General features: G+C 56.8%; 9 protein-coding genes across 9 annotated transcripts; 6 read left to right on the top strand and 3 right to left on the bottom strand.

The window, feature by feature from the left end:
- Positions 1-3,162: 3,162 nt before the first annotated feature.
- Positions 3,163-4,518, bottom strand: CcaverHIS019_0600330 (uncharacterized protein; the record flags this gene model as incomplete). Its single annotated transcript, XM_060602446.1, has 2 exons — positions 3,163-4,211; positions 4,257-4,518. The coding sequence occupies 2 exons, from the start codon at positions 4,516-4,518 to the stop codon at positions 3,163-3,165; spliced, it is 1,311 nt and encodes a 436-aa protein (XP_060458839.1).
- Positions 4,519-6,582: 2,064 nt separating this feature from the next.
- Positions 6,583-7,193, top strand: CcaverHIS019_0600340 (uncharacterized protein; the record flags this gene model as incomplete). The annotated part of the gene is made up of 3 exons (XM_060602447.1): positions 6,583-6,615; positions 6,690-6,922; positions 6,965-7,193. 3 exons carry the CDS (start codon positions 6,583-6,585, stop codon positions 7,191-7,193), a joined length of 495 nt encoding a protein of 164 aa, XP_060458840.1.
- Positions 7,194-7,911: 718 nt separating this feature from the next.
- On the bottom strand, positions 7,912-8,996 carry CcaverHIS019_0600350 (uncharacterized protein; the record flags this gene model as incomplete). The annotated part of the gene is made up of 4 exons (XM_060602448.1): positions 7,912-7,985; positions 8,049-8,181; positions 8,216-8,935; positions 8,988-8,996. The coding sequence occupies 4 exons, from the start codon at positions 8,994-8,996 to the stop codon at positions 7,912-7,914; spliced, it is 936 nt and encodes a 311-aa protein (XP_060458841.1).
- Positions 8,997-9,316: 320 nt separating this feature from the next.
- On the bottom strand, positions 9,317-10,604 carry DPH5 (uncharacterized protein; the record flags this gene model as incomplete). Its single annotated transcript, XM_060602449.1, has 5 exons — positions 9,317-9,734; positions 9,778-10,047; positions 10,244-10,368; positions 10,425-10,496; positions 10,542-10,604. 5 exons carry the CDS (start codon positions 10,602-10,604, stop codon positions 9,317-9,319), a joined length of 948 nt encoding a protein of 315 aa, XP_060458842.1.
- A 482-nt stretch (positions 10,605-11,086) lies between these two features.
- CcaverHIS019_0600370 (uncharacterized protein) lies at positions 11,087-11,861 on the top strand (the record flags this gene model as incomplete). The annotated part of the gene is made up of 3 exons (XM_060602450.1): positions 11,087-11,236; positions 11,375-11,506; positions 11,688-11,861. The coding sequence occupies 3 exons, from the start codon at positions 11,087-11,089 to the stop codon at positions 11,859-11,861; spliced, it is 456 nt and encodes a 151-aa protein (XP_060458843.1).
- Positions 11,862-13,247: 1,386 nt separating this feature from the next.
- Positions 13,248-13,974, top strand: CcaverHIS019_0600380 (uncharacterized protein; the record flags this gene model as incomplete). Its single annotated transcript, XM_060602451.1, has 2 exons — positions 13,248-13,384; positions 13,419-13,974. 2 exons carry the CDS (start codon positions 13,248-13,250, stop codon positions 13,972-13,974), a joined length of 693 nt encoding a protein of 230 aa, XP_060458844.1.
- A 365-nt stretch (positions 13,975-14,339) lies between these two features.
- Positions 14,340-15,199, top strand: CcaverHIS019_0600390 (uncharacterized protein; the record flags this gene model as incomplete). The annotated part of the gene is made up of 4 exons (XM_060602452.1): positions 14,340-14,436; positions 14,472-14,541; positions 14,577-15,154; positions 15,195-15,199. 4 exons carry the CDS (start codon positions 14,340-14,342, stop codon positions 15,197-15,199), a joined length of 750 nt encoding a protein of 249 aa, XP_060458845.1.
- A 551-nt stretch (positions 15,200-15,750) lies between these two features.
- CcaverHIS019_0600400 (uncharacterized protein) lies at positions 15,751-16,596 on the top strand (the record flags this gene model as incomplete). The annotated part of the gene is made up of 2 exons (XM_060602453.1): positions 15,751-15,929; positions 15,966-16,596. The coding sequence occupies 2 exons, from the start codon at positions 15,751-15,753 to the stop codon at positions 16,594-16,596; spliced, it is 810 nt and encodes a 269-aa protein (XP_060458846.1).
- Positions 16,597-17,273: 677 nt separating this feature from the next.
- Positions 17,274-18,059, top strand: CcaverHIS019_0600410 (uncharacterized protein; the record flags this gene model as incomplete). The annotated part of the gene is made up of 3 exons (XM_060602454.1): positions 17,274-17,512; positions 17,553-17,620; positions 17,656-18,059. 3 exons carry the CDS (start codon positions 17,274-17,276, stop codon positions 18,057-18,059), a joined length of 711 nt encoding a protein of 236 aa, XP_060458847.1.
- Positions 18,060-18,411: the final 352 nt, after the last annotated feature.

The following is an 18,411-nucleotide window of genomic DNA, read 5'->3' on the forward strand; positions in this document are numbered from 1 at the left end:
TGGGTTTACCGCGGTTGATGGAGGGGGGAATAGATACGTCAGTTTGTCTTGGCATGCGTCTATCTCTGCCGTGTCCCGTTTAGGCGGCCTGTTGCTTGGGGCAAACTCACGTGTTTTCACAGGACCACAAAGGCACCTTTGGTTGTTCAGGCTATGGCGCATGGTGCCTGCGTCGTATAACTGACTGTCCTGGTTCACTCACCCGGTATTGACGATGCTTGAGAGTGTCCGGATGCCGGTCCTCCAATGTAACAAGTTTGCGGGGTCCCAACCACATGCCCACTCGGTTCACTCCACGTGCAGGGTCTGCTGTGATCGTATGGACATGTGCCTGTTCCTTGGCACCGATAATAGTCCCTAGACGGCAATGCCCGGGAACTGGCGGCCTTTCGTTGACTTGGCGCCGCACCTCGGCATTCTCTCCTGCAGTATGTACCAAGCTCTGAAGGGTCAGGTACCAAGCAACCTATCTCGGAGTGAGCGGACTGAAGGTTTCCGCATCCCCGGCCTGGCGACCCTAGCGACAGCTGCCCACACGGTTTCTTGGAGCATTGAGCGACCTGAGACTGGGACAGTTGGGCTCGCACAATCCGCACATTCGAAAAACGCCCGTTGCACATGCACAACATGACACCGGGCATGCTGATAATTGCAAGCAGAAAAATGTCAGGCTCGGTGACGACACTGTCAGATTCCCCATAATACGAGTGACATACCAACGCATGGCAATTGGACCCTGACCAGAACAGCCGCCATCAGCTCCATCGCCCCCACCTCGCTCGACCCCAAGCCTTGCGTGCGCGTTTCGCATTCACTCTCAAGAAACTGATGACACGCGGTTACCGGCGGCACGTAGGACTGATTTCCCCGCTTGCACTGCCAAGATAGAGTGGGGCCCCCAAAATTCCGACACTCCCGCGCGGGACATGAACCTTACGTCTCACTTGTGGCATGGACCATTGACAAGCGAGAAGGTTGATGAGCAGTCCTAGCCGCAACTCCAATCACGGTCAAACTCACAAGGCCGCATGAATCGAGGACTGATTACGAAGCTGACCCCAAAGCTGATTCTGGTCACCTGTCCCTCCCCGGTCTCTACAATGTTGCTAGATTCTCCTCGACAGGGCGAGGCTAACCTTTTCTCTTACATACGTAAGCACAGCGTAGCCTTTCTCTTACACAGCGTAGTCGTCAGGAGAAAATTTGAATGCCACACTGGTGGAAGGGCGCTGATCGTAACAGATCGTCCCTCACTGAGCAGGCGGAATATTTGGGAAATGAGGTTGAACATTAGCGGATTGTTGGCGATTTCCACTGCAACTTGTAAGCCATGGCCGGCCATTCCACCTCACCAGCCGGCTGTTGTCGGTTCCAGAATCGGGTGCCCGACTTTGCATCAAGTGGCTAGAGTAGCCTCGGGATGATAGTCTGATTTGGTAGTCTGATTTGTCATGAGTTATGACTACATACTCTGAACCAGTATCTCAGCATCTACTGCATTGCCCTTCAGGATTAGCCAACGTCAAGCTAGAATATGGTGAAGAATGCAGCACAAAACGACTTGAGCGATGAAGCAGAAGTGTTATTGGGCCAAACACTGTGGAGGAGCTTGGAGGAGCCTGGAGGGGACTCATTGATCATGTTGATCCAAGTTGATGGGCGATCAATATCAAGTATCCCTTCGGGTCCATCAAACACTGCGCCCTCCCCCTTCCCCTACCTCCTCCTCCAAACATCTGTTGGCCATGCCGAAGTGAAGTACCAGGCAAACTCGGTGACGTCGGCAATGACACCCGAGAAGCGGATGGCCGCCCGAGGGTTAACCATGGCGCGCATCGACTCGCTCTCCATCGAGGATATCCCCAAGAACCCCTCACTCCTGGTATGATTGAGTTTATTGGCATCAACGAGCGCTGGCACGCCAATTTTGCGTCACGCCTCCCCAACGGCCACAAGGTTGGCGGGAAGTTCTATAAGTCGTGGGACGAAGCCACCGGGCCGGAAGCAGCAGCTTGGACCGCGAAGACCTTGAAACCATATCTCATCCTACCGCGAAGACCTTGAAACCATATCTCATCTCCCTCGCCCACCGCCGCGGCCTGCAGCCAAATCGCAAGATTTGCGTGCACACATTCATCTATGGTTATTACCGTGGCAAACGCGGACGAGTCCGGCCTTTTGGTCGCGTTGTACGGAAATGCGAAGGCAGAGAGGTTTGCTGATGAGTACTGTACGAGAAGCCTCGCAGGCGGCCTTCCTCGCAGCTTGACTTCGAGTATGCGTTCGAGAACACGGATTGGACACAAGCGCTGGACTTGATTTAAAGTACATAGTTGAACGAAGACTTTGGGCCGCTTCTGTGCCGGAGTGCTGTAGGAGGGATGCCTAAGGCCCGGCGTGTCGGCGTGTTGGCGTGTTGGTGGGGGGATGACCAGCTCGGGCCCGGGGTTCAAAGCCCAGCGTGCTCTGGCGGGTCACGACAGGTACTGTACATGTACGACATTGGGTCATCGAGGAGAACTACTTCGCCACAGTCAACAGCACTCGAACGTGAGTTTCTCATTGAATCTGACATCCTCTGCGGGTTTAACCTCAATCGGCGGCCGCACCCTCCATTACCGTTCGACATGTTTGGCAAAGATCTCGTCGCTATCCTCTGCGAGGAGGTGAAGAAATGCCACTACTCCTATCATCACGCCAGAATGGCCATCTTGACAGACCCAAAGCCTCTGATCCAGAAATCATGCCGCATTAGCATCGAGTGCGAGGTTGACGACAACAAGACTTTCCATCCCGATCAGTAGGTTTTCGTCGTAACTACCTACTAATGCAAGCTCCTGGCTACAGAGCCGGATTGACTACATGAAGTGTCAACTGCCCCGCGAGGTGAAGAGCGTTCTCACCTCGCTCGAGATGGCGACGGCGGTTCCTGCCAAGATAAACTGGACGCATCACGTCGGTTCTCTTCACTCTGCTGTCCGTTCCACATGTTCCACATGCTGCACATGTGATTAATACTGCCACGATGGTCTGCTCCAGGGAGGCTACAATGACAATGAATGAAAAGACAGGACGGTGCATGAATCCACCACGAATCTATCTGACAGTAAAGGTCCGTGAATAAGGTAGAGTCCGTTTGACATCCTTGTTGACGTCCACAACTTAGCACGACATGCCGTTGAGGCCGCCAATGTTGAGGGCGCCAAAGAGGTTGCCCAGGGTCGAAGGGAACCAGCCGAGGACGGCGCCACCGACGGCACAGCCGACATCCTTGACAGTGTTGCCGCCACCAATCCCGAGGATGCCACCGCCAAAGAAACCGCCGAGCGATCCAAAGTCGGGAAGGGGGATGAAGAGACCCTTGATGCCGAGGGACCAGCCGGGCAAGGTCGGCTTGAGGGCTTCGATGAGGACAGCCCACGCCAAAATCTCAGGGACGGTCATCGGGATCTTGCGCTTGCACCATCCGGGAGGGAAGCGCTCAAGCATGAACCAGTGGTAGGCCATGTCCTTTGTGAAGTGGATGTTGTCGCCGCGGAGGTTCTGCATGACAAAGCCCGACTCGCCGTAGGCGACAACCATGCGCCAGGGGTTGAAGTCGAAGCGAGCGTTGTTCTTGCGCGAGTACTGCCACGCACGGTAACGCGACTGGGCGAGCGAGTAGGGAGTGACGTCGCCACCACCGTACTGGTCCATCTCCTTGATGAACAGGTCGAAGCGTCCCTTGTCGACAACCCACTGGTTGCCAAGGTTGGCGTCCTGACGAGTGACTGAAGCATCGCCCTCGAGGACACCGTGGCCGGCAAGACCGTCACCAAGACCGTTGCGAGTTCCAATGGAGAGCGTGAGCGTGGTCATGTCACCCTTGAAGAGGAACGAGATGGCGGCAAGAACAGCGCAGAGGTCCGGGGAGAGCGCGAGAGCATGGAAGGCACCGACGAAGAGCTGGACGGGGTTGACGACACCGTTGCGGGGGAGGTAGCCGTGGTTGGCGGCAGTGTTGAGACCGGGGCAGGGGCCGCGGAGGTCACCAGGGCCGGGAGCGATCCAAGGGTGGTCGGCGTCCTCGGCAGGGCCGAAGCCGAGGAACGAGGCAATGTCACGGCCAATAAGGGACGAGTTGGACGGGATAGTGCCAGTGGTGTCGAACGTGTTGTTCTGTGCGTTGGCCTGGTTGCCGTCGACAGCGGTCTGGCGGTCATGCGTGATGCCTGAGTATTAGTTGCAGAACAGTAGAAAAGTTGCGGCAAACTCACCGAAAGCCTTGTAGATAGCCTCCTCATTAAGGTTCTTGAAGTTGGTGGCGCCAAAGTTGGTCTTGGGGACGTCGACGCCAGCCTGGGCCATACCCTCCTTGATCTGGCTAGTAAGGGCCTCGATCTGCTTGGGGTCGAACTTCTTAAGCTGGTTGATGAGACCGAAGATCTCAGTGTTGCCGCTAGGCGACATGAAGGGGAACGCTGAGACCGAAACGGAGCTCAGTGCCGCCAAGGCCGAGACGATGAAAGTGACCTTCATGGTCGAGGAATGAGTGTGAGTAAAGTTGGCGAATAGAGAGAAACAGTGTCAGTAGGGGTCTCTTTATACGATGTGGCAGTGGGGACACATCTTGTTACCCACAACCCACAATGTTGATCGCATCGAGCGGTTCACCAGACCCGTTCCGTCATCCGCAAGGAACGAGCTCTCTGCATCGCGGAAGTGGGGGGTCCCCTGTCCAACAGGAGTCGACAAGTTTGACTAGTTCAATCCTGGTACACGGCCTGGTGCAGGGGGCGGGGGTGGGCCGCACCCGATAGTTTGGAGCGGGAATCCCAGAGGCGGGTGAATGGGATGTTTCAGTATGTTGAATCCTTGAATCCTGCAACGTTGCTGACGGTTCCCATTCCACCTCGGAGCTGCACGGCCCGCCCACAAATTGAGCCTAGACGCGGAAGTTGAAGCGTAAGCAGGGATCATGCCGTAACTGCTAAAGACCAAGGTCTGACGCAGCTAGGGGACGACCGATATTAAGAGGTGAGATATGGAGAGATGGAGAGCAGAATGGGAGGGAGATTGACAAGGGGTAGGAAGGGGTTCATGTGGCGGATCATCAGGCACCGGGGAGAGTCTCTGGACGCGCCCCGACGCGTTTCATTGTCTTGGCACCATCGCAATCTAAGATGATGAAGTAATCAACTATAGACAATTAACAATAGACTAAGCGGCGGCCGCCTCTTCCGGCACGATTCCAGGGTGACGAGTGCCGCAGGAATCATGGTTTTGTGTTTCATGCCCCGCTATGACAAGAACGGACGCTACGGTTGGTCACTCGCGGCCCAACCACAAGGTTGAGGGTTTGGCTTGCGGAACACACCGCACCCGCTGACTTCTAGCGGCACTCGCACTCGTCATTCAAACTTAACAGGTGTTTGGTGACTGGAGCCGATGCGCTATTAGATAATAGCTCGGACGCGGCAGGGGTCAATCTGAGGCGTCAATAATCCTTGTCCTGATTCCAGCCACTCGACATACCATGTGGTCCGGGAACATCCGCGCACTTGGCATGTCCATGTGCCTCCAGGACCTCCCGGTCCGCGTTCCGCACCTCGCGTCGCAATATCTCAACTTGTTGAGTGCAGCACTAATAGCAATCGGCGCGCACATGTCACGCAAGATCTGACCCTCTGCAGTGCTGAACGTCGCCAGGCATGCAATGAGCTTGGAACCCGAAGTCCGAAGTCGGGCCCCGCCGCGTTGACTGAGCAGGTGCGCGCCGCGGAGAATAGGCATCCAAGGCTGATGCGTCCTTTCCTGGTGATACCATGATACCATGCCGTTCAACTCGCTGTCGATCAATACTTGCCTCCCTCTTTTCTCCCCGATCGCGAGATTCGCTTGTTACATCTAGTAGCTTGGCGTGTTTATCCGCCGCCATTAACACCATACCATGTGCTTCAGCGGCTCATGTGGATACATGCACCCTCGGTTCTGATCACCAGTGTCTCGCCACTAGATCTATCGCGCAACCGACACCTGCCGAGATAAGCTGTCTCAGCACTCCGTTCTAGAGTTGGACTGTACCTCAAACCACCCCCTTTGGGACTTGCACGCCCATCAGAGACGCATTCCCCGCAACAGCCACAAATGCGTGCCAGTTTCCTAATCCGGGACGCGGACGCGACGTCAAACTAAGACGCGCGCTAAAACTCAAAACACGCTAGGGAATGTTCGATTCCGTAAGGCGGGAGTGACCGTGGTGGCTGGAGGGGTGGGACGTATGGGGGTGTCCGTGTTGTTTGGCCCACTACAGTCCATGGACTATGGCCAGAGTTCTCGCCCAACCCCTTCGATTGACTTCGGTCATTCGGTACAGTACAATAGATCGAGGCTGTGGCGCTATTTGGGCCTTGTTGATGATCCCGAGGCACATCCCGCGCTCCCGCTCCAACCTATCCTGCCGCGCTCGCGTGGCGACTTCTCGGCCCTTGCCGCTGACTCTGACTCCTCAAAGTAACGCGTAATGCGTAATCGCAATCAGTCCATGGGCCTTGTTTCCAGACTCCAACATTGTCCTTACCATCTGACCCATCTCCACTAACCATGTCCGAGTCCGAAGGTGAGCGCCGCGAGCTCGTGTGCTGATATCTGTTCGCCAGCGTAAGAGCACCGTCCCCGTCCCCGCCTCTGTCCCTGTCCCTGTTGAGAAGGCGGCTCGATCTGGCCCCGGCGTCGTGCTCAAGGTCATCCTCGCCCTCGCCATCGCTGGGGCCGCATTGATCGCATACATCTCCACCGGAGAACGCAGCTTCTCAATGAAAGCACTGAGCGCGTACGACGGCAGTAATGAGGCGCTGCCCGTGTACATCTCAATCAACGGGGTGGTGTACGACGTATCCGCCAATCGCAGGGTGTACGGGAAAGGCGGGAGCTACAATATGATGTGAGTGGTGTGGCTTGAGTGTGAGGCTGGACCTGACTCCAGGGCCGGCCGCGATGCTTCGCGCTCGTTCATCACGGGCTGCTTCGAGACCCACCTGACCCACGACCTGCGCGGGATGACCGACAAGGAGCTCGAATCGCTCGAGACATGGAAGAACTTCTTCAAGGACAGCCCCAAGTACCCGCGCGTCGGCGTCGCCAAGCTCCCGCCCATTGATCCGAACTCGGCCATTCCCGAGCCGTGTGCAGACCCCAAGTCCGCGCACAAGTGAGCGGGGAAGAGAGAGGATGGAGGAGCGGAGAGAGGAGAGTAGGTGACAGCATGCAGGAGAGTATGAGCGGCGCCTCATCCATCCACGTTGCCCCAGACCATACCCACACACATACCATGTACATCTGCATTTTGAGCACGCGGGCAAAAGCGACAACAGCCCCGACCTGGCTGGCTGGTCCTTCGGGCGACACTAGGGAGCCACCTCCCGCCCGCTGCCTCCTAGCCGACTCGAACGACTGACCTCGTCCTCAAAGCTGAATGTGCTTACGAAAGACGCGCTCTACCAACTGAGCTAAGAAGGCTTGGTGTTTCTTAGGTCACAGGGTTGCAGATCAGCTCGCGCGGGAACCACCCAGGCGGAGGAGCGGCTGGTGAACAGCCCCTTTAGCGTTGACGAGCTGACCGTCTGGGCTTGTGCCTGCGCTTGAACCCACATCTGGAAGCTTGTGGACAGCCCACCACTCGGCTTGGAGCTGTTCAACCACTCTGACTTGGTGGTCAACTGAGCGAGATGTCCAGAAATGAACAAGTGGAGAATGACAGCCGCGTTGTCCTCATCTTCTGTGGAGGATGAGAGATGAGCACGTGGAGCCGCACAATTCCGTAGGTGTATGCGCCGCGGGGGCGTCTGTATGTGTGTATGCTATCGCATCTAGAGTTTATCAGTCTACCATTGCGGCTTCTATGTTGATCTGGATATGAATCGTACTTGCGCTCTACGCGCGCACGAGCATGCCGACCATGCACTCCTGCATCAGGTGTTCAATGTTGACCCACGAGTGGGTTAGCACTGCGGTCAGCTCAAGTGAAAAGAGAGCAGACGCGAGGACCAATCTACCCCCCATTTACTCACTGAACAGCTTGGTCCCGTCACGCCCTGCCACGCGCATCAGCTCGTCAACGCCACCAGGGTGGAAATTGAGGTATGGTGTTATGTTGTATACGACGCCGTTGAACGCCGACCACGCGTCGTCCTCGGTCTTGTGCTGCGGTCAGATTTGGCCCCGTAAACAGACATACCTTCTTCAGCTCCTCCATCGTGACGCGTTTAGGCGGCCCGTGGAACCCGCGAAGGTTCGTACCGGACTTTGTTAATCTTGCCCAGTCAAGCGCCGAGTGCCCGGGCGCAAGCGCAACCTTGCCGCGGCCCTTCTTCTTCATTGGCGCAGCTGTGAGGGAAGAACCGTCCGCGAGCTTCGCGGGTGTTGCGATCGCGCGCGAGGGTGTTGGTTTCAAAGAGTTGGAGGCGGAGGGGACCGAGTCGCGCGAGTTAAGGCTAATGGCCGGGGGGAGGGGTGGTGGCATTGTGCCTTTCCCAGCAGCCGACTTGTCTGCAACCAAGCCGCCGCCCGCCTTAATCCCGAACGTTGGGCGCGCAGTCGTGCTGTGCGGTAGCCGCATGTCACCAAGCGGCGCGTCCACAATCGCAATGTTGAGGTCGGACGGGGGACTTGCGCTGCGTGTCGAGGTGGTGGGGGAGGGCGGCGCGAGGGCAAAAGACGGTGCGGGCACAGCGAGAGAGGGGACGGCTAGAGCAAGTGAAGCAGGTGCAGTGGAGCGCTGCGCCGACTCCGGGAGCGGAAACTGTGGCGGAGTGTCGTCGTACTCCTCGTCGTCCTCTTCTCCAGCTGGGGAGAACCCGCCGGGCATGTCCCCGGAGCTGACCGGCTGCTTCTCTGACGCTGCGATGGTGGGAACGGAGCTGGACCACCCCGGGATGGAGGGTAATGATGAGAAGAGCTGTTATCAGCAAAAGTTGGAGCCTCCATTTGCCTAAAACGACGCAACGTACCCAGGACATGATGCTGTGTGAGATGTTAGCGATAAGAGAAGTGTAGAGAGTAGAGCAAAGTCAATTCGAGTGTGTCAACAAATACGCTGGGTGGCAATTTCAACTTTTGGTGCCGTTAGTCAGCATCGGCCTGAGGATTTGGGGATATCCGCCTTCCGATGAGCAACCGCCGAGACCGCCGAGCCGATGAGCCGGAACGCGTCGCCAACTTGTCGCTGCGTGTCCATTCACACCCAAGATAAGATTACATTACCGCCAAGCGGCATCTAGCAACTAGTTGAAAGTCGGTCCAGCACGAGCATCCTAGGCGTTCCCGTCAAGCTGCACGCCTAGTCAAACGACTCGCGCTCGACACCATAAACCTCCTTCGCGACGCGCCACCATTCACCGTTCTCGCCGCCGACGCACCAGCGCCCGGCAAATTCCACCTCGAGGGGGTGGAGGCGCTTTCCGACAATGACAATCGAGTGGAGAGGCGGCCCGTAGTCATCAGCAGAGAGGCGCCCTAGCTCAGCGACGGTACCCGAGATGATCTTCTGCGTGCTCGTGCCGATGCGCGAGAGCGACATGGCAAGCGTCTTCTCCGGGTCCATGAGCGTCGGGCCAGCCGCAACGGGCACATCATCCTCATCGTCCATGTCGGCCTCGATTTCAGACGAAGGGTGCCGCTTGCCCTCGGTGAGCAGCATCTGCTCAAACGCCGTCATGGGGTTCATGAAGCGTGGTGGCTCGTAGATGAGGCGTCCCCTGGCGTTAGTTGGGAACAGAGAAATCAGAAAAACCGGCTCACCTCGCCATGTTTTCCTCGCTCTGCTCGCGGACCTTGATATCCAAGAGCACGAGCGTGTGCATCCCATAGCGCAGGTTCTCCTCGAGGCGGTCGTACCACGAGTCAGGCGTCCAGGTGTTGGTGTAGAAGGGAAGCGAGATCGCCTGCCCAAAGTTGTACATCTGCAAGCCAGAGGAGCCGAGAGCCGTCATGATGGACGCATTGTGGATCGTCTGGGTGGGGATGCCGCGGTTCTGGGCGCGAAGGAGAAGGTCCGTGTGGGTGGTTGCGCTGGGGTTAGCGAGGGCCGATGGACAAACAGCAGAAGATATGACGGGGAGCTTAAGCCGTTCCCAGTCACCAAACGGGAGGTTTAGGTATCCATCAGCTCGGCAGCTGACAGTGACAGCGCGGCTGAGTGCCAGCCGTACCGCTCTTGGCACCGCCGCCGTAGAAAACGCATCAAAAAGTGGTTTTCCCTACTCACCCCAGCGGGTCGCCAACAACGAGGAACGCGACGTCGACCTTGTCCGCGTCGCGCAAGATCTCATCGCTCTCGAGCTCGACAATTTCACGAGTCGCAGTAATGACGGGACGTCCATAGAACTCCTCCTGTCTGTCAGCTTAAAGGACACGCTCTAGCTGTTCCAGTATCACCAGCCACTCACAAGCTTCTCCTTCTCGATCATGAGGATGGACGTGTAAGCCTCGAGGTAGACGCGGTCGCACCCGCGCACGGCCTGCTGTCAGCTCTGTCCTTGCAGCTTTCGGGGCAGTACACTCACCTCGAGGCCCTTGACAGTGATGTCCTTCTCGTCGCTGAGGCCCAGGCCGATCACGTAGAGCATGGTGGCTGTTGTTGTTGTTGTTGTTGTTGTGATGGGGTGCAGCAGTGCATGGTGGAAATTATCGTCCAAGAACCTCGACCTCCACTTCCACGTGTAAATCACGTGCATTGATCTCCATTCCCCCAGCCACAGCCACCTCCACCCACTTTAAACCCATTTGCCACCCAGTCAACCCAGGCAACAAGACGATGAGCTGGTCCCCGCCAGTCGCAAAGTCGAAAGAGAGAGAGACGTGTAATGAAACGCAAACGAGGTACGAGAGGATACTGACCAGTACCAGTCAAGGAAGCGCTGACCAGCGTGACGAGAGTGTAGGAGCTTGTTTGCTCTTCCAATAGCGTCCCGTAAAGAGATTCATGACGTCAAGACAATGCCGTACTCTCTCACCGGGCCACCCAGGGGAAGGGTGGGTTACTCTCTCTTTCCACATCTCCACGCTTCACCCTTTTTCTCATCTCACCTCACTACATCACACATCAAACATGTACGCCCTCCGCTCCGCCCTTCGTGCTCCTGCTCGCGTCTCGCCTCGTGCGTTCACCACCACCGCCGCCCGCTGGAAGGATGCCTGGGCCAACACCCCCGACATGAACTTTGCCGAGTTCAACAAGCTCGCCCGCGCTCCCACCGACGTGAGTACTTTGACCAGTCGAGTCGTCGAGTCGGGTGCCTTAGCTCTCTTTTCCGCTAGTTGTTCACCACGACCTGTAGACAGTGAGAGGGTGCCAGTACACAACGGAATGCCGATACGATCCACCGACTGACCCTAGGACGTGCTCCTCATCGACACTCGTGAGCCCGACGAGGCTGCCATGTCGCCCATTTCCGGTACCGTCAACCTTCCGTTCAGCAAGGTCGCCAGTGCGCTCGCTGAGGGCAATAACCCGGGCCAGTTCCAGAACGTGAGTAGTAACAAGAGTGGCGAGCGTGACAAGCAATCGCGGGATGGTTGGGGGAGCCTGAGGTGTCATCCAAGGGAGATGGCTGGAGGGAATAGGGAATGATCTTTCCTGCGCAAAGGGCCAAGTGATGACGACGGCCGCGCGATACAACCACATGGAGGAGACAACACGCTGACCTCAGGACTTTGCGTTCTCCAAGCCCGCCTACAACCAGAAGATGGTGTTCCTCGACCGGGCCGCCAAGCGCTCCGAGGCCGCCGCCGAGGCCGCCCGCAAGGCTGGATACCAGAACGTGCGCACGTACGGTGGCGGCGTCAAGGAGTACCAGGAAAACGCCGACAAGCACAAGGAGTAAGAAGTATGTTACCTCGGACAGGACCGTGGAGTAGAGGTATAAACAATGCAGAAATATTGGAGCACGCCCTATGTCGTGCACTTGAGGAGGCTATGGAGATAATACGTACTGAACTCTTAAACTCTTGATACGCAACCCCTGGTTCGTTGCGCTCACACACAAGCAAAAGCTTCTGCAGTCGGTTAACGCGCGTGACTGGCCGAAAGTTGCGGCAAGAAGCGTTCGACAGCAATAGAGCCGTTCGACTAATTGGAGGAAGAGCCTAATGACGGATGCAGTCTCGAACTGGAGATTGTCCAAGGCGAGCTTTACAGGAACCACGGAGCGCCCAACGATCCGTTCTCGCATGACAAGGCTGAAGTTAGTGGGAGGGCGTGGGCCAATGAATCAGCGTACGCCGAACAAAGCATCTGAGAGACTCCCGGGCACCTCGCAGCCATGATGTAGAATCGGGGGACGCGGGACCGCACATTGTCTGCCGACAGGATCTCGATGCTCCCCTCCGTCCATATCCCCTCGTCCTTGACTGAACAACCGGCTGAAACGCATGTCAGAGTGTTAACGCATGCCGAGGTTTCTCAGCCGCGAAGAACTTGGTGAACTGGTCGGCAATTGACGACTCTTCGCGTTTACCGTACGCACGAGCAAGTGCGAACAGGTAATTGATAGGCAGCCCTCATCAGAACATCCAGGCTGGCCATGGCGCGGGTTCCAGATATTCTGAGAGGCTGTTCCATGTCGAACGCTTCGATCTTCCGAACCTATCTCTGACTTGGACACTTTCATTGGGGTGCTAACCACAACAATGTCTCCGTCAGAGTGTGTGGTAAGACATATGGTCGAGGTGGTTGATTGGGAGGATGGAGAAGAGTTGCCATCGCCGTGACCATCGATCATTTGAGACCCTCTACGACTTTCATTAGGATTGCCCATTAGAAAATACCTATTAGAATGACGTAGGCAATCACATTTATTTGGTTCCGCTCTGCATAGGTGAATGGCTCAATTGCTCCACTAACCACAGCATCCACAGCATCCACAGTAAAAGAGCTGGTCAGAGAGCTGACATGTCATTAACCTGCGTGTTACGAACAAGTTTGCTACGTATGCTCCTATTCGTCAAAGCGCACTCGCCTCTGATTGTTGCCTTTTGTTTCAGTGCATCGGCCTCCCTACTCGCACCACATTCGGCCTCCACCCTGTCCATTATCTATCCTATCCAGTCCTCCCCCTTTGAGTGGTTATATGAATGCCGAGTTGTAATACAGTCATAAGCAGTATTATAATCCAATTAGACACAGCTTCTAATCACTTGAAGCTGTTGTCTGACACAATGCGACCGCTGACTTTGACTCCACCCACCCCACCCACCATCCTTCACAAACCATGTCCAACAAATCGGAATCCGAAAGCAGCACCGAGAGTGTCTGGGACGATGATAACTGGACTGAAGGCGACTTTGAGATCATCACATCGGACAACGTCCGGTTCCGCGTCCCCAGCTTCCACCTCTACTCGTCGAGGTACTCAACCCCACATCGCACCGCTGACGGCCAGCTCAGTTTTCCGCAACGCGCACAGTGTTGCCGGTGAGAGCGACCTCAAGATCGTGTTCATGGACCCCCTGTGCGAGACCGCCGCCGTGATTCACCTGTACCTCAGCCTCGTCGTCGAGGGCCGTCTTGTCACCTTGTACAATCTGCCGTTTGTGAAGGAGCTCGCCATCTTCTTGGACAAGTACGGCTGCGACCAGGCACGCAGCTTCATGTGCTCCAGGATTGAGAATGCTGTGCTGAAGGGTGAGATCGACGCTCACGCCGGGTTCCTCGTCGCCGCCAATGCCTCCAACATCCCTCTCTGCCGCCTCATCCTCGTCAGGCAAGCTAACCATACATGGAAACGAGACAAGGGTCGAGGTTCAGATGAGCTAATTGCTGGAATGGCTGGAAAGAACGTCTGGGACAGCAACTACTGGCCAGCGTCGACATGGAACAGCGGGATCCCCCAAGCGTACTTGTTCGCCCTGGCACGCGCCTACGGCAGCTGCGATATGTCTTCTGACAATTCGCTCGCCGACGAGTTTGAGCACTACCTCAACCTTATTACGGACTAGGTTAGTGAGCTTGAGCGCACGTTTTCTGCCAATAGTGACAGGGTTGAGGCCGCCAGAGCCTGCAATTGGGCTGGCATTGCGCGCGCGTGGCAGGACCAAGACAGAGGAGTATGCATAACACAGAGAGTAGTTGCGGGAGGAGCAGTGTAGTTTACCACATGCCACAGCACGCCGTTGAGAGCCATGAACGGCTTTTGAGACTGGATGGTGCACGCGCTGGGAAACAAGGTACACATGTCTCGAGTTGTGTCGAGGCATTATTCATACCGACGGCTTGCTATTTGAACATTTGGATACAATTGATATCATCCGACGCTTCCCATCCTCCCATCCTCCCATCACCCCATTACCCAGTAAGCGATACCATGTCGACCTCGACCCACTCCACAAAGCGTGCAAGGTTGGACAGCGAGCACCTGGACGACAGTAGCTCAAGCGCACACACCGAGGTCGCTCGGTGCGGTGCGAGATCCGCGACGACATGACATGGACAACAGGTGACTTTGAAGTCACCACCTCTGACAACGTCCGCTTCTTCGTTCCCTCCTACCACCTGTTCAGCTCCAGGTAAGGTATCTGTACGACACCTGCTGACGACCGAGCTCAGTATTCCGCGACGCGCACCACATGGACAACGACGCTGGCGGCAAGCACCAGCTCACCTTTACGGATCCAGTTTACGAGGCGAGCCACGTATTTGCCCTCTATCTCCAACTCGTCTCGCATGGCGAGCTCCACGTCGATCGCCACCTCAAGTACTGGAAAGGTCTGGTTGTCTTCCTCGACAAGTGGGATTGCCAACAGCCCCTCCAGCTCCTATGTGCTAGACTCGGCATGGCAGTCCAGAGCAAGCACTCGCGGGTTGCCACACTAGAAGCGTTCATCGTGGCCTGCATGGCGCGGGACGACAACCTCTGCGCCCTGATACTTACGTCGCGGCGCAACTCGAAATGGAGGAGCGTAAAAGAAGGCGCTGGGGGCAAGAAGTACGAGCTCTCACATCACCGCAAAGAGAGCCTCTGGGACCCCAGGTTCTGGCCTGCCTACCTCTGGTCGTCCGGGGTCTCAAACACATACCTGTACGCTGTGGCACGGGCGTTTGGGGACCACGGGACCGACGAGACGCTGGCAGAAGGGTTCTTGCACTATCTCGCGCAAATCCCGCGGCGCAACCCTCATGGTGAGTCGAAGAGTGCTGGGTGCAAGTGCTCATGTGCCAGCTTGATGCGGGCGAGCTTCAGGCCATAAGATTCCCTCGGCATTCCGCCGCTCCGCAAGAGCGACGAGGAGGCTCTCCGCCGCGGCCCGCGTACATCATGCGCGACTTCTTCGAGCTTCACCCCTCATCTACGAGGCTATGTGAGTTGTCAGTTGCTGCAGGGACAGATTCTACACCTCTGCTGGGCGGACGCTGCTGCCAAGCTGGTAGCGCTCCCTCCATGCCGTTTAGTTGTCCACAACTCTTTGAGTCCTCAGTCTATTCGTGGGCCTCCCCAAGTCGCGGGGTTGTAGAGACATGCATGTAATTAGTAACATCTAGTCTGCTACTCTGCTTAGCTCCCCAAGTTTGGCCGGTCCCAAGGCTTGGATGTTGGACGATTATCTGGGCCCCGAGCAAGAACTCCGGGCGGTGCAGTGACGTCGATCGTAATGCAGTATTGTAATATGATTAGGAAAGACCCCGATGGTGATTATGAAACGTGAAACCAGGGTAATAGGTGGCAATCTAATGAATACCATCTCACTCTCACCTTCCACTCTCTCACTAACTCATTCATGCCAACTCGAGCAGACCTCATCCACGCCCTCAACGCTGGGCCAATCTCCAGTGAGACGGAATCGGTCGACTCGGACACGATCCGGGATGACAAGACGTTCAAGGAAGGCGACTGCGAGCTGATCAGCGTTGACAACCATCGTTTCCGTGTGAGCCATTGCTATCTCGTTGCCCACAGGTATGTTCAAACACGCCATCCTAGCTGACGCCACAGCAAGGTGTTCCGGGACATGTACAACCTTGGAGATGGGACGCAAGAGTTCAGCGTGACCTTTACAGACCGCGAGTTTGAGACGGGGTCGGTAATCCGTCTCTTCCTTTGCGCAGCAGTGCGAGGCGACATCCGCTCACACGTCTTCGGCAATTGCACCGACATGCGCGAACTCGTCATGTTCGTGGACAAGTACGACTGCGAACCCATCAGGCGCCTCATCCACTCTGAATGCGAGGTGTCCATCCTGCGCGGGTGGGGCGGGAGCCTTGAGCTCTTTGCCGTCACTGCGGCGGCAGACGACCGCGATCTGTGCCATCTGCTAGTACAGGAACGAGGGAACGAGACGTGGCCGCGCGGCAACAATGGTCGACTGCATCACCGTATGAGCGCACGACCCGGCATGAGTATCTGGGACGTGCGCAGCTGGCCCGAGAGCGCATGGCGCCTCGGCATCCCCCTCCAGTACCAGTTTGCGCTTACACGCGCACACGGCCAGCTCTCTGGCTCGACTGCACCAGCTGGACTGTCGCTGGCGGACGAGTTTGAGAAGTACCTCCGGCTACTCAAACCTGGATGGCGAGACCGTCGCGATCCGGACGACGCCGAGATCGACGAATACTACTTTGAGTGATGTGCGCGGAGTTGTGCTTGCGCAGTCTGCATCTTCTTCCCAACTCTCCAGACTCGACAAAGTTGTATAGATTGTATCCCGCTCCTCTCGGTCTAGCCTTGGACATTGTTTATGGTCGTGTGCCTGGTAATGACCACATGACGTCGCTGCTCTTTCAAGCTTTGAGAACCATCATGTGCCAGCTGCCCAACTTATCAGGCTCACCCAACGCGACCATGTACTGCCCTTCTAGCTTGACACTGGCAGGACGCCACTCGGAACCAGACAGCTCAGTCACCCACAGATCACTTCCATCTCAACCACACTCTCACCAAAATGTCGCCAGTCCAAGTCGACGACGGCTGTCTAGACAAGGACAGCAAGACAAGTACGCCAGCAGGTCATCTATGGATTCTCCGAGATGCGCGGCTCGGGGGGAACGCACTGGTGCGCAAGTGAGACCTTGTTTGTATGGGTGACTGGAAGATAGTACACATATGCTGCGGCTAAAGAAACGAGGTGACCACTTGGGTTCAATGGGCGCGGAATGCTCGGAGGATGCCGATGCTGGAATTCGGCCCCGCCGGCAGCCTCAAGCCCACGCTTCCGGTCGAGTCGAGTCGCACTAGGTCATCAACCACAGGCTAACTCTCCCTCACGCTTCCCACTACCCCACCGTCGCAACAAGCTACGCCACCATGAGCACCGCCGCCGTGGTCACTCCATCCGCCGCCGAAGCCAAGGCGTACACGGCCTCACTTGTCGACGCCGAGCAGAAGGCCGTCGAGATGTTCAATGAGATCCCGTCGCTCATCACCGTCGGCATGACGGAGAAGGCGCTCTCTGACGCGATCCACCACCTCGGTGAGACCAAGTACGGCGTGCGCACGCACTGGCACAAGCGCATCATCCGGAGTGGACCGAACACGCTCCGCCCGTAAGTCTTGCCTCTTCCAAACTTTTCCAGCTGACATCAGCTTCGAGGACAACCCACCGGACCGCAAGATCGAGGCAGATGACATTCTCGTCATCGACCTTGGGCCGGGTATGCTCTCTCCCCGACAAAGCTGACAATGACAGTGTTCGAAAAGTGGGAGGCCGACTTTGGGCGCACGTACGTGCTGGGCGACGACCCCGAGAAGAAGGCCATGGTCGCTGCGCTCGAGCCTATCTGGCAACGCATCAAGGCGCGCTTTGACGCTCGGCCTGACATGAGTGGAGAAGAGCTGTATAAGATTGCGCAAGAGGAGACGGCCAAGGACGGATACGACTGGGGTGCGCCGATTGCGGGCCACATCGTCGGGCACTTTCCACACGAGCGCATCCCGCGCGACAAGATCAGTCTGTACATTGCCGACGGAAATGGGTCCACCATGGCCTCGACAGGCAAGAACGGCCACAAGCGCCACTGGATTCTCGAGATCCACGCGCGGGACAAGCAGGGCCGCTACCAGGGTTTCTTCGAGCAGCTGTTGACGCTGTAGGCGCACTACTTGCCTGGATTGAGACAAGTATGTATGCACGGTTCAAGGACATGCCGGTGCAAAGCCAACTCCGCGGTCCACGGGTGGACCGCTCGGGCCCACTGATGGCGCGTCTGCCTTTAACAGTTTGAGGGAGAGGGGACGCGAGGTGCGCAGTGACCACCACCTCGCCCGTCACCGCCCTATTGTGGCCCCTCTGCTCTCACGACTTACCAGGCGTTGCCCTGCACTGACCCGCCTCAACCCCACAAACAGCGTGGGCTCCGCACTCTCTCCCTGTCTTATCACACGTTGTTCTCGTTCTTCTCCCCCCCTTCCCCCATTCCTTCTCCCTCCCTCCCGCTCGTACTTT

The sequence above is a fragment of the Cutaneotrichosporon cavernicola genome, assembly GCF_030864355.1.
Source record: "Cutaneotrichosporon cavernicola HIS019 DNA, chromosome: 6".
NCBI lineage: Eukaryota > Fungi > Basidiomycota > Tremellomycetes > Trichosporonales > Trichosporonaceae > Cutaneotrichosporon > Cutaneotrichosporon cavernicola.